At 42.0% G+C, this 11,928-nt stretch overlaps 1 protein-coding gene across 1 annotated transcript in view; it reads left to right on the top strand.

Annotated features, from left to right (window-relative positions):
• F8 (coagulation factor VIII, procoagulant component) overlaps positions 1 to 11,928 on the top strand; it is a 121,282-nt gene that overhangs the window by 47,059 nt on the left and 62,295 nt on the right. Inside the window, exons 10-12 of the mRNA XM_006876855.1 lie at positions 2,525 to 2,618; positions 4,685 to 4,899; positions 10,454 to 10,604. Coding sequence (XP_006876917.1) covers positions 2,525 to 2,618; positions 4,685 to 4,899; positions 10,454 to 10,604 — 460 coding nt within the window. The remainder of the gene's footprint in view (positions 1 to 2,524; positions 2,619 to 4,684; positions 4,900 to 10,453; positions 10,605 to 11,928) is intronic.

Genomic DNA, 11,928 nt, shown 5'->3' with positions numbered 1-11,928 from the left:
AAAGATGTCAGCTTGAGGACTAAGGTGCGCCTGACTCAAGCCATGGTATTTTCAATAACCTCATGCATGCTAAAGCTGGACAGTGAATTAGGAAGACTGTAGAAGAATTGATGCTTTTCAGTTATGGTGTTGGAGGAGAATATTGAAAGTGCCACAGGTTGCCAAAAGAACCAACAGATCTGTGTTGGAAGAACTGCAGCTAGAGTGCTCCTTGGGGGCCAGGGTGGCCAAACTTCATCTCTCATACTTCGGACATGTCGTGAGAAGGGACCAGTTGCTGGAGAAATATATCATGTTTGACAAGGTCAGAGAAAAAGAGGAAGACCCTCAGCGAGATGGATTGGCAAAGTGGCAGCATCAATGGGCTCGAGTGAGTCAACAATTGTGATGTTGGCCCAGGATCGGGCAGTGTTTCCTTCTGTTTTGCATAGGGTTGCTACGACTTGATGGCACCTAACAACAAACAAAGAAAAGATGAATATGTGACAGACAGCAGATCCAACTTACAAAAAATTCCATAGAATTTTTGTCAAATCCCAATGTATTGTATTGTGACTGCTTAAGCTGCCAGTTCGGTTGTATCACAGTAGTAGCCAATGATTCAAGCCTACCAGCCACTCCTCCGAAACCTCTATAGGCTCACCATGAGTCAGAAACAACGGACATGACGGCACCTACCTACAGCAAGCTGCAAGTAACAGAATCCTCAATGAACCATAGTTTACCAAGGGGTGGGGAACAGAAAAACAAGGGCCCACGAAATCATTTGGTCCTGCCAAGGCAACCGCAGTTCCAGCCATCACATTGTTGTTGTTGTTAAGTGCCGTCGAGTCAATTCTGACCCATAGCGACCCTGTATAGGGTTTCCAAGGCGCGACTAGTGAGCTTGAACTGCCAACCTTGCAGTTCAAATGGCTTTGCAGTCTGGCGCATTAACCCACAGCGCCACCCCAGGACTCACATTAGGGACGAGTTAATGAAATGTTTGACCAAATACAGCAGGCTGGTTTTTAAGTTGGTAATTATGTATGGTCCACAAATGATGTTATAAATTTTGCCAGAAAAAAAGGTTCACGAGCTGCTCCTCAGAAACTCTAGACAGGGTCACTATGGGTCAGAACCGACTCGACAGCACTTAATAACATCAACCACCCCTGATTTAAACAAATGGGGCTGTATTCTTGCACAAGAAATTTGGAGGTAGAAGGTTGTTTGTGGCTTTTGTATTAATCCATCTCATGGAAGTTTCCCCTAGTTTTGTTTGACCCCAGTTTCACCAAACTTGATGTCTTTCACTAGTAATTAGTCTTCCTGATGCCAGCTCTAAAGTCAGCAAAACCCCCCACTTTCAAATCCAGCAGAAAACAAGCTGCGTTTAGTTAAGGATCGGAACAAACATCCCGTGCCCAACTCTCATGACCTGGAAAAGGGTCACATGCCCATTCAATTTGTACACCGATCCTCTGATCACCCGATGTGAATATTCAGGATAGTTGTTGACTTATGCGAGGGTATTGTGGTTTTAGACATTTTGTCAAATCTGGTGGTGGTTCCCATGATTAGGTCTGTTCTAATTCTGTAAGGGGGGGTCCTGCTCTGGTGCTTAGGGTCAACACTGGACTGCTAACCACAAGGTGGACAGCTCAAACCCGCTATGCTGTGAGTCAGAACTGACTCGACGGCACTAAACAACACAACAATACTGTAAAGGTATATGATTTGTAACTTTTTAGCGTAGAAATTTTCAGGCATATACTCCAAAGTAGAAAGAATAATATAATAAACCACTTGACTCCATCATCCAGCTTTAATTGCTATCAACCAATGGCCCATTGCATTTCATCTAGACACCAGCTAGCCCTAACAGACATCTATAGAAGACTCCATCTGACTTCAGTAGAACACAGTCTTCTCAAGTGTACGTGAAGTATTCTCCAGGATAGATCATATACTAGGCATGGAGCAAGCCGTAACACATGTGAAACTACAGTTCAATATCCTTCACAACTACATGCAAAAGTCGTCAACAAAATCTTAGCAAACCAAATCTAGCAACAGTTAAAAAGGATGATATATGATGGTTACGTGGGGTTTATTCCAAGAATGCAAGACTTATTTAATACCTAGAAATCTATGAAGTGTATGGTATTAACAGAATGAAAAGCAAAAAACATGTGATCATATAATCAGTGGAGAAAAGGGACTTGACAAAATCCACGACTCATTCATGAGGAAAATTCTCAGCCAACTACCATGTTCTTTCTTTATTCTGGAGGCTACAAGTCTGAACTTGAGGTGTCGGTAGGGTCTTGTTCTTCCTGAACACGCTAGAAAGAAAGCTGTTCTCAGCTTTCTCCTAGCTTCTCGTGTTTCTGGCAATCCTCTGCCTCCATTGTAAAATTCTCCCTATGGCTCTTTCTCTTTCCTCATAAGGACACGGGTCACATTGCAATGTTAGGCCATACTTCTCCTGGTGATGCTAGGTGTCTTAGAACTTGACCCTATCTATCATTTATACTTTCAGATTATATTCAAGAATCAAGCAAGCCGACCATATAACATCTACCCTCATGGACTCACGAATGTTAGTCCTTTGTATTCAGGGAGGTTACCAAAAGGTAAGTGGCAGTGGTGGTGGTGGTGGTGGTGGTGGGCCGTGGAGTTGGGTTTCCAAGGCTGCCAATCTTTACGGGAGCAGAAAGCCTCATCTTTCTCCCATGGAGCAGCTGGTAGTTTCCAACTGCTGACCTTGAGGTTAGTAGCCCAACTTGTAGCCACTATGCTACCAGAGCTACAAAAAGTATTGCCCTAATTTTTATATGTCTTATCTGTAGACACAAATGAAGTTACGTCTTAAAGAATAAGATTTGGCTAGTTCTTAACTCCTGCTTTGACATAGGACCTCCAGTTCCAGTGGAAAATCATACTAAATCTAGTTCAGAAATCTGCAGGGGAAGTCTCATATAGGTTTGCTAAGAGTTCCATGATGAACTTTTTAAAAAAGTTTTTATTGTGAATTGAGTGATAGTTTACATGGGAGAACATTGGTTTTACACTCATCGTTTCATAGCAATGATTACAATCTCCTCCGTGTGTCATCATTCAATAGTATTGGCTTCTATTCCCTCTGTTGTTGTTGTTTTTAAATGTACACAAAACCACTCAGGAATATATAATCATTTAAACAACCAAAGGGCACATCCTGCAAGTCTGCCTCCTGGCCGCCAGCACCCAGTCCCTCTCTTTCCATGAGTCCAGAGTCCTCAGCTGCTCTCTCTCTCCATGGCCTCATCTCTGCCTCCATCTCTGGTGTCACTGCTTCTCTGGATAGGGGCCCACATTCTACTCATGCTCTTTTCCCTGGATGGTCTTCTGTTCCTGGACTGTAAGATAAATTACTACCCCCTTTTTTGTTACAAAACTTCTACCTTTACAGTTGTGACAGTCACAATTAGTCATGATAACAATTAGTCACTATTGAATCATAAGAATCCTATCCCCATCTCTTTTACCAGACCCATCTAGACAAGATGAAAACTATTATGTAAGGATTCTACCTTCCCTCTCACACTCTGAAACTAAACTCCCTCTTGAAAACTTGTAAGCCAGTTACTTCGTGTCTTTATCGCCGCTCCCCCACCGCTCCATTTTAGATAGCCAATGTGTAAGTTGCCCTTCCCTATCAACTCTGTATACAGTGGGGATAGCATTGATACTTAATGTGAAGACTCCTTCCCTCTCAGTTGGTATTTTGAGCTACTGTATCCAGAAGTATAGGTCAAGGTTTCCCTGATGTACTTTTGGTATAACCTACTGGTGATGTGGAGTCCTGGTGTAGCATTGTGGGATAATGCACTGGACCTTAAGACCAGTTTGAACCCCAAGGTCAGCCCTTCAAACTCACCAGCAACACCTCAGAAACCATATACAGGGTCGCTGTGAATCAGAATGGACTTGACAGCACTTACCACCACCAACAACTGGTGATGTGTAAATATTTCACAATCGGTAGGTGCTGTTTGTTTGATGTCAATGTGGTCTAACTGCATGCTTACATTTCCATTTCTAATTTTCTTGTGGTCTTTTATTTGACCCATGTATTTTTTATAACTGTGTTTTTAAACTTTTGAATATTAGTGATTTTCCTAGTGTGTTTTTGTTGTTGATATATGATTGAATTCCTTTGTGGTCAGAAAGCATCCTCTGTATGCTTTGAATCCTATTAAGCAGATAGACCATATTTAGGGTTATAAAACAAGTGTGAAATTTGGGGAACGTTCCATGTGTACTTGAAAAATGGTATATTTTTCAGTTGTACGATGTAGTATTCAAAAAGTACAAATAAGACCACAGTGATTGATTGTATAGAGTCCCTAACCATAGGCCAGCCCAAACCCAATGGAAGGAAGGAAGTTCTTGGAATGAATATAAAATGAAAAGTTTTATTTAGATTGTATCTTCAGTTACTACAGATAATTTTACCCTGAGACACGTTAGCCTGGCAGCAGCTCGGAATTTTTGCTCCTACTGTGAAAACAATGTGTGAACCCTAAAGTTACAATACAAGACTTTCTGTTTCCATTTACTGAGAAAGTAAATAGATTTGTTGATCCCTTGCAATAGGATTGTCAGAATGTGGCTTGTTTTGCTCTTGTTGACCTATTTCTGACCTGATTCTGCTTAGGTGTGAAACACTTGAGGGATTTTCAAATAATGCCAGGACAGATATTCAAGTATAAATGGACAGTGAGTCTTGAAGATGGGCCAACTAAATCAGACCCTCGGTGCCTAACACGCTATTACTCCAGCTTCATTAATCTGGAAAGGGATCTAGCGTCCGGACTCATTGGCCCTCTCCTCATCTGTTACAAAGAATCTGTAGATCAGAGAGGAAACCAGGTGAGCATCTTCCTTTTCCTGGGTTTGATTTGAAGCTAAAAATGGAATGATGATGCAAATGAACTTTTAGATAATATTTGCTATATTCTCTCATAATTTGTCCCCCCTATGTTGTTGTTGTTAGGTGCCATCGAGTCGGTAGTGACCTTATAGGCTACAAAAAACACAGCAGCCAGAAAGTAAATGAAACAAATGAGTGTGTGTTCTCTTAGCCTTCATTGATCATGTGTTTGATGTTATAAACCTAACTGAGATTAAGCTTTCTCTTGGTGAACTTGCCTGGTTTTTCCATCTTCAATTACCACTTATTTTTAGATCATCCTCAGACTTCTTCTATCTACAGCTTAGACTCCTCCTCTGGACACCTCATTGTGAGGTACCCGAAGGCATCTCAGAATTAACATCCTACCAGCATAGTGCAGAATGCGTGGCGCTCAGGAACGATTTGAGAATGAAAGAAAGGGAAAGGTATAAAATACTTGAGAATTCATTGGAATTTAATGTGGTTACAATTTGGACTACATCTGCAAATTTAAAAAAAAAAATAAAGCTCAATTATTTGAATGTATTCATGAATGCAGTGGAGCATACAAGGGAAAAGGCTATGACGCTTCATAGACATAACCAAACTCCTTGATCAAATGAGTCACTGGGCCGGGAGGCTCAGGACCATGGTCTCGGGGACACCAAGGTCAACTGACATAACATAGTATACAAAGATCAAGTTTGACTCCATTTTGGTGAGTATAGTGAGTGGCGTATTGGAAGCTCATATGGGGCCTTCTAAGGTGCATCTGGTAGCGTAGTGGTTACGAATTGGGCTGCAAACCGCAAGGTCAACAGTTTGAAACTACCAGCTGCTCTGCGGGAGAAAGATGAGGCTTTCTGCTCCCATAAAGATTTACAGCCTCGGAAACCCTGTTCAGGGTTGCTATGGGCCGGAATCGACTCCACGGCACTTAACAACAACAACAAAGGTGCATCTATTGGCCTCTCCCTGCCTGGAAGAAAGAAGAGTGATAAAAGACCGAAGCTATGTTGAAACAATTAGTCCAATGGAATACATGCGTAAGATTCCATGATCCTGAGACTAGAAGATCTGGCTCTGAAAGGCTTTGCATTAGCAAAGATCTTGGATAGAATGGGAGAAAAATGTGGAACAGAACTCAAAATCATAAAAAGACTGGGCAGAACTCCCAAGACCTCAGTGATTCTTCAGGTCTGGGTTTGAACTCACACCCACCACTCAATTTTCAGCCAAGCAGTAGATAGGTATATAGTGGGGCCAACACCACTAGTAAGGTATGTTCACCTTAGCATGGTCAACCATTTGAGATCAAAGGGGCAGCATTTACCCAAGGAGACATGGGGGGAAGGGAGTATGATAACTGATGTCACATTGTGGAAATTGCGATGAATGATATGAAGCACATCGTGTATGAATTGTTGAAAGAAAAGCTGATCTGCTCTGTAAACCTTCACCCAATCCACAGTAATAATAATACTAACATAAGAAAACGAATTGTCTGGACTTCAGAATAACTCATTGCTAAGACTTGACTAGGAGCCCTGGTGGTGCAGTGGTTAAGCACTCATCTGCTCACTTTGGAAATGGACTCCACAGTTTTTCTGTTTTAAGGTTTCACTGCACGTCCTTTTGATTCTTTATGATACCTAGAATTCCTAGTTTGAAAACAGTCTTTTACCTAACATTTTATTGGCTTAGAAAGTAAAGTACATGATGAAACATGTGACACACAAACCCAAAAAGGCATAAATTTGATCAAGGCCCCATCCTGATAATATAGCCCACTTTATTATTATTATTATTATCATAGCCAAATTTAATAAACTTCAAAAATAAATTTAAGGGGTATATATTTTTAAGTCTATACATATAGAAGGTTAACTTGCTCACTGATCCTTAATGATTGTCATCTGCTGTTTAGACACATCCTGGTTTATGCATAACTTTGCCTGTTGGTGTTGTTAGCTGCCATCGATCGAGTCAGTACTGACTCATAGTGACCTTATGCACAGCTGAATAAAACACTGCCCGATCCTGGGCCAACCTCACTACGTTGCCACGCTTGAGTCCATTGATGCTGCCACCTGGTCAATCCATCTCGTTGAGGGTCTTCCTCTTTTTTTCTGACCCTCCACCTTACCAAACATGATGTCCTCCTCTAGCGACTGGTCCCTCCTGACAACGTGTCCGAAGAATGAGAGATGAAGTTTGGCCATCTTGGCCTCCAAGGAGCACTCTAGCTGCACTTCATCCAACACAGATCTGTTGGTTCTTTTGGCATTTTAAGTATTCTCCTCCAACACCATAATTCAAAGGCATCAATTCTTCTACAGTCTTCCTTATTCACTGTCCAGCTTTTGCATGCATATGAGGTTATTGAAAATACCATGGCTTGGGTCAGGCACGAACTGACATCTTTGTTCTTGAACACTTTAAAGAGGTCTTGTGCAGCAGATTTCCCTAATGCAATAAGGCCTGATGCAACAATCTTACATCTTTTCTGTTTATTTATAAATTATTGTGAACTGACCGAAGGCTTACAGAGCAGATCATCGTTTTACATTGAACAAATCATAGCCTTTACTTCATTACCTGGTTTTAGTCCCCTCCATGAACCATCAGTTTTTTCCTCTCTTCATTTTAACTCTGGATTTCCTCCAGGTGTCTCCTTCTACCTTCATCTTTCCTCTGCTAACCTCCGTCTTCTTGTATATTGCCTGCCTTGTCACCCATGTTAGCATGGGTCTACCCTCCACCCCATGAATAATTCCTGTGCCCTGACCTACCATAGATTCTGGTTTTGTTGTTGTTTGAATTATTATGGAATTCACAGCTTCAAGGTAACCATGGCACACCCCCTTCCCACCTCACATCCATTGGGATTGAGTTTCTATCTTGAAGCATGAAGTTTTGAATAAGCTTCCATTAATTCTTCTTTTGCTTGGGTATCTGTTGCTTGGGTTCACAGTAACTCATCCAAGGTCGTAGTTCACCCAGGCCTTAGCTTACCCTGGTGGTAACCCGATCACAGTTCACCCAGGACCTTAGGTCGTCACCCTGGCCATGACTGTTAACTACTGGTGGGAACAGAAAGCCTGACCTCCGTCTCCCGGAGGGGCTGGCCGACGGTTGTAGAGGGTCCATGCAGTCTGTCATCTTGCTGGAGGTCCTCACCTTAGAGAATTTCCTATGAACACCGATTTATTTGCTACAAATAGCTTTGGTGTTTGTGATCAGCGGCCTTTCTCTGAACACCTTCCTTCTTTTCCTTTCCTAACTGCTTTTCGTTTTCTTTTCTTCCAGCTAACGTTCCACTGATGTTTTTCGTTCTTTCTCTCTGGGCTGGAGTCGCGGTGGGGCTGCGGTGGCTGGGGCCGGGAGGCTGGCTCTGGGGCTACGTGGACTGGCAGGCAGGTAGCGGGTCTAGGCCCGTCCAGCGATGCCGTGGTGCCTTCTATCTGTGGATGCCGCGGCAGTGTTCAATGTTTTGCCCACAGAATCCTTCAGTATTGCAAGTTGAGGCTTGACTTTTTTACTCAGTTCCCTCAGTTTGAGAAATGCTGAGTGTGTTTGTCCCTTTTCGTTTTCTAACTCCAGGTCTTTGCACATTGCGTTATAATATTTCACTCTGTCTTCTCGAGCTGCCCTCTGAAACTTTCTGTTCCGTTCTTTGGCTTCCTCATTTCTTCCAGTTGCTTTAGCTATTTTAAGCTCAGTAGCAAGTTTCAGAGTCTTATCTGACATCTGCTTTGGTCTTTTTTTATTGTTTCCTTTTTTCTTTTTTAATGTTTTATTGTGAATTATGTGATAGGTTACATGGGAGAACATTAGTTTTACATTCATCCTATAAGTATATCGTTTCATTGCTATGGTTACAATCCCCTCCATGCATCATCAACCATCCAAAAGGTATACACTACAAGCAGGCCTGCTGTCCATCAGCACACAGCCCCTCTCCCTCTCTGGGTCTAAAGTCCCCAACAGCTCCATCTCTCCACATCATCATCTCTGCTTCCATCTCAGGCATCACTGCTTCTCTGGGTAGTGTCCCGCTCTCCACTCTTTTCCCTTGGTAGTCCCAGGGACCTCCGCCCCTAGACTGCAAAGTTAATCACTCCCCTCCTTGCTACAAAATGTCTACCTTTACATTTCCAACCTTCACAATTAGTCCTGGTAACAAATATTCACTATTGTATCACAAGAGCTCCATCCGGATTTACACATCTTTTTTTAATTTAAAATTTTTAAACATTAATTGAAATTAATTGATATTAAAACATTGATATCACACTCATATGGGATATCAAAGAAATCGTCTGATGATTTCTTCATTCCGTTGGGTCACCTCTCTTTGGAATGGGCACAAATACGGATCTCTTCCAATCAGCCAGATGTCTTAACAAATTTCTTGCCTCCTCACTTTCTTGAAAGATTTCCGGTTTTATTCCATCAATTCCTGGTGCCTTGTTCTTTGCCAATTCCTTCAATGCATCTTGGACTTCCTCCTTTAGTATCATTGGTTGTTAATATTCTTTCCTTTTTAATGACCTTTTGTGTTCTTCATATATTATTTTCTTGATGTCATCCCACAAATCATCTGGTCTTTGGTCATTGGTGTTCAATATATCGAGTCTTTTATTGACATGGTCTCTAAATTCAGGTGGGACATACTCAAGGTCCTGTTTTGGCTCTTGTGGACTTGTTTTATTTTTCTTCAGCTTCAACCTGAAATTGCCTATGAGCAACTGATGGTCCACAGTTGGCCCCTGGCCTTGTGTTGGCTGATGATAGGGACCTTCGCCATTGGCTCAGTTACTAATGCTGAGGATCTCGATGCTTATGTGTTTGTTGCATTTCATTTTTGGTGACTTCAATTTTCCTACCTTTTCATGCAGTCCACATTGTGACTCTTTATCAGTGTTTGCAGCTGTTTCTTGTCATTTTAGTCTTGTCCCATCAGCAAATGAGGGCTCCAAAAGCTCTGCTCCATTCATGTCATTAAGGTCGACTGGACTCTGAGGAGCTGGCTTTTCTTAGTCTGGAAGCTCTGATGAAGCCTGTCCACCATGGGTATTTGAAACAGGACCACACAAGCTACCACAGTATGACGGACATGAGCTTTGTAACTACAGGCTTTATAAAGTGAAATTCATACACATTTGAGAGGCTTACTCATTAAAGGTTATCTGGTTCAGTTACCAAGTCATTGGCACATTCACAATTTTGGTTTATGTGCACACTGATCTTCTGGAAAAAAAATTACAGCATTTTGAAATACCTGATTTGGGATATTAATGTGATTGGATGGAGCTAGTCACCCACTTGCCCTGAAAACCCATTTGCGCCAAAGACACTTTCACTATCCCAGGCCCAGGTATCATAGCAGTGGCCATCAGAAGAAATGGGTTGAACCAAAGACTTGTAGAGGCGTCACATGCATTCTTTTGCTTCCATCACTGACAGCTAATCCCTACCTGGAAATACCAGTGCCATTTATTTGCCCTTTTCAATACTTGCAATTCACAGATGATGTCGGACAAAAGAAATGTCATCCTGTTTTCTGTATTTGATGAGAACCGAAGCTGGTACCTTACAGAGAACATGCAACGCTTCCTTCCCACTACAGCAGAGGTAAAGCCCCAGGATCCAGCATTCCAAGCCTCCAACATGATGCACAGTAAGTACAGCGGCACTTGGGGTCTGTGGAGAATGGAGAAGAGGAAACTGATGTCACCAGATAATTGATGAATTCATATGCTATGCAAAAGTCATCTTTGCTTTTATAAATTATTACATATAGAGATTTATAAATGCAACCGTAGAATGCATATTGGCCTTTTATTATTTCTTTGGCCTCCCCTTCCCTTGTATCTTTTCATCTTTTGGTCACACATGTTAAGCCATACACGCATACATGGATCAGTTTCTAGATTCCATCATCTATGTTTAATATATTTGTCTATTCCTGCAATAAGACCACACTTTTAGTTAAACAGTTTTTATAGTCTCTGGTTGCACCTCATAGGGCAACAAACTTGGCCTGTTACCAGTTCTACAAAGCTAGTGTTCCTCACTGTCCAGCACAGTTAGGTTCCGAAGACAAGGCTTTTATGCAAAAATTGCAAAACTGGAGAATGAGCACATCAGATCACAACAGGGAGGCTGACAACATCATTACACAACGGCCAAACTACTGACACACATCTCAGCCAGCGTTACTCTCGCCGCATACCTTGGCATTCAGCACTGTCAGGTGAAGTCTTCCACCCACGACTCCATCATTTTTCAGCACTTCCTTGCTTTCTGGCATCAGATTTTCCAGGCTCTCATTGTCCCTTCCATGCTCAGGCCTAGAATCAGCTATTCCTCTAAGGTGCCTCGTCGGTTCTTTTGGCTGGGCAATATTTAGAAATTAAGATATGGGTTTTACATATGGTCATCATTCCTGGGCCTGTGATTGAGACACACACGTATCCACACATTAACCTCCGATTTCAGTACCACCTCAAGCCAGGGCTCCTTTGTTCTTCCTGTGTCAGTGTTCATGGCGGCTGCTTCCTCTTCTTTCCTATCTGCATGGACCCTCCAAGCTTTTGGCTCAGGTGCATAGCAGAGCACAGGTATGGACTAAGTCCAATCAATAATACAAAATTCCCCAGTTAAGGTGACCATACCTATTCATTTCACTACCTTCCAAAAATCGCTTAGAAATGATTCCTACAATTCCTTAATTAACTACTTTATGCTGGTCTCTATGCATAGTTTGCAAGAAAGAAAGAAGTGTGTCATTAGTCACCTAATCATATAGTCAAGACAGTTTATTTTACAGCTTTGCTGAGAGTCAGACCTGATGCATACTGGTGGGTTTAATTATAGAACAGAGAAGGCTTCCCATCTCCACAGTTTCCGAAAGCTGTATATATGTGTATACCTCTCTCCTCACTTTGATCAAGTATTAACATCCATGCTTGGATATGGTGTTGTTGTTTTTAGGTGCCATC

This window comes from Chrysochloris asiatica, unplaced genomic scaffold, assembly GCF_000296735.1.
Source record: "Chrysochloris asiatica unplaced genomic scaffold, ChrAsi1.0 scaffold00419, whole genome shotgun sequence".
Lineage (NCBI taxonomy): Eukaryota > Metazoa > Chordata > Mammalia > Afrosoricida > Chrysochloridae > Chrysochloris > Chrysochloris asiatica.
Note: the sequence above shows the minus strand (reverse complement) of the source record. Positions and strands in the feature narration are given on the sequence as shown.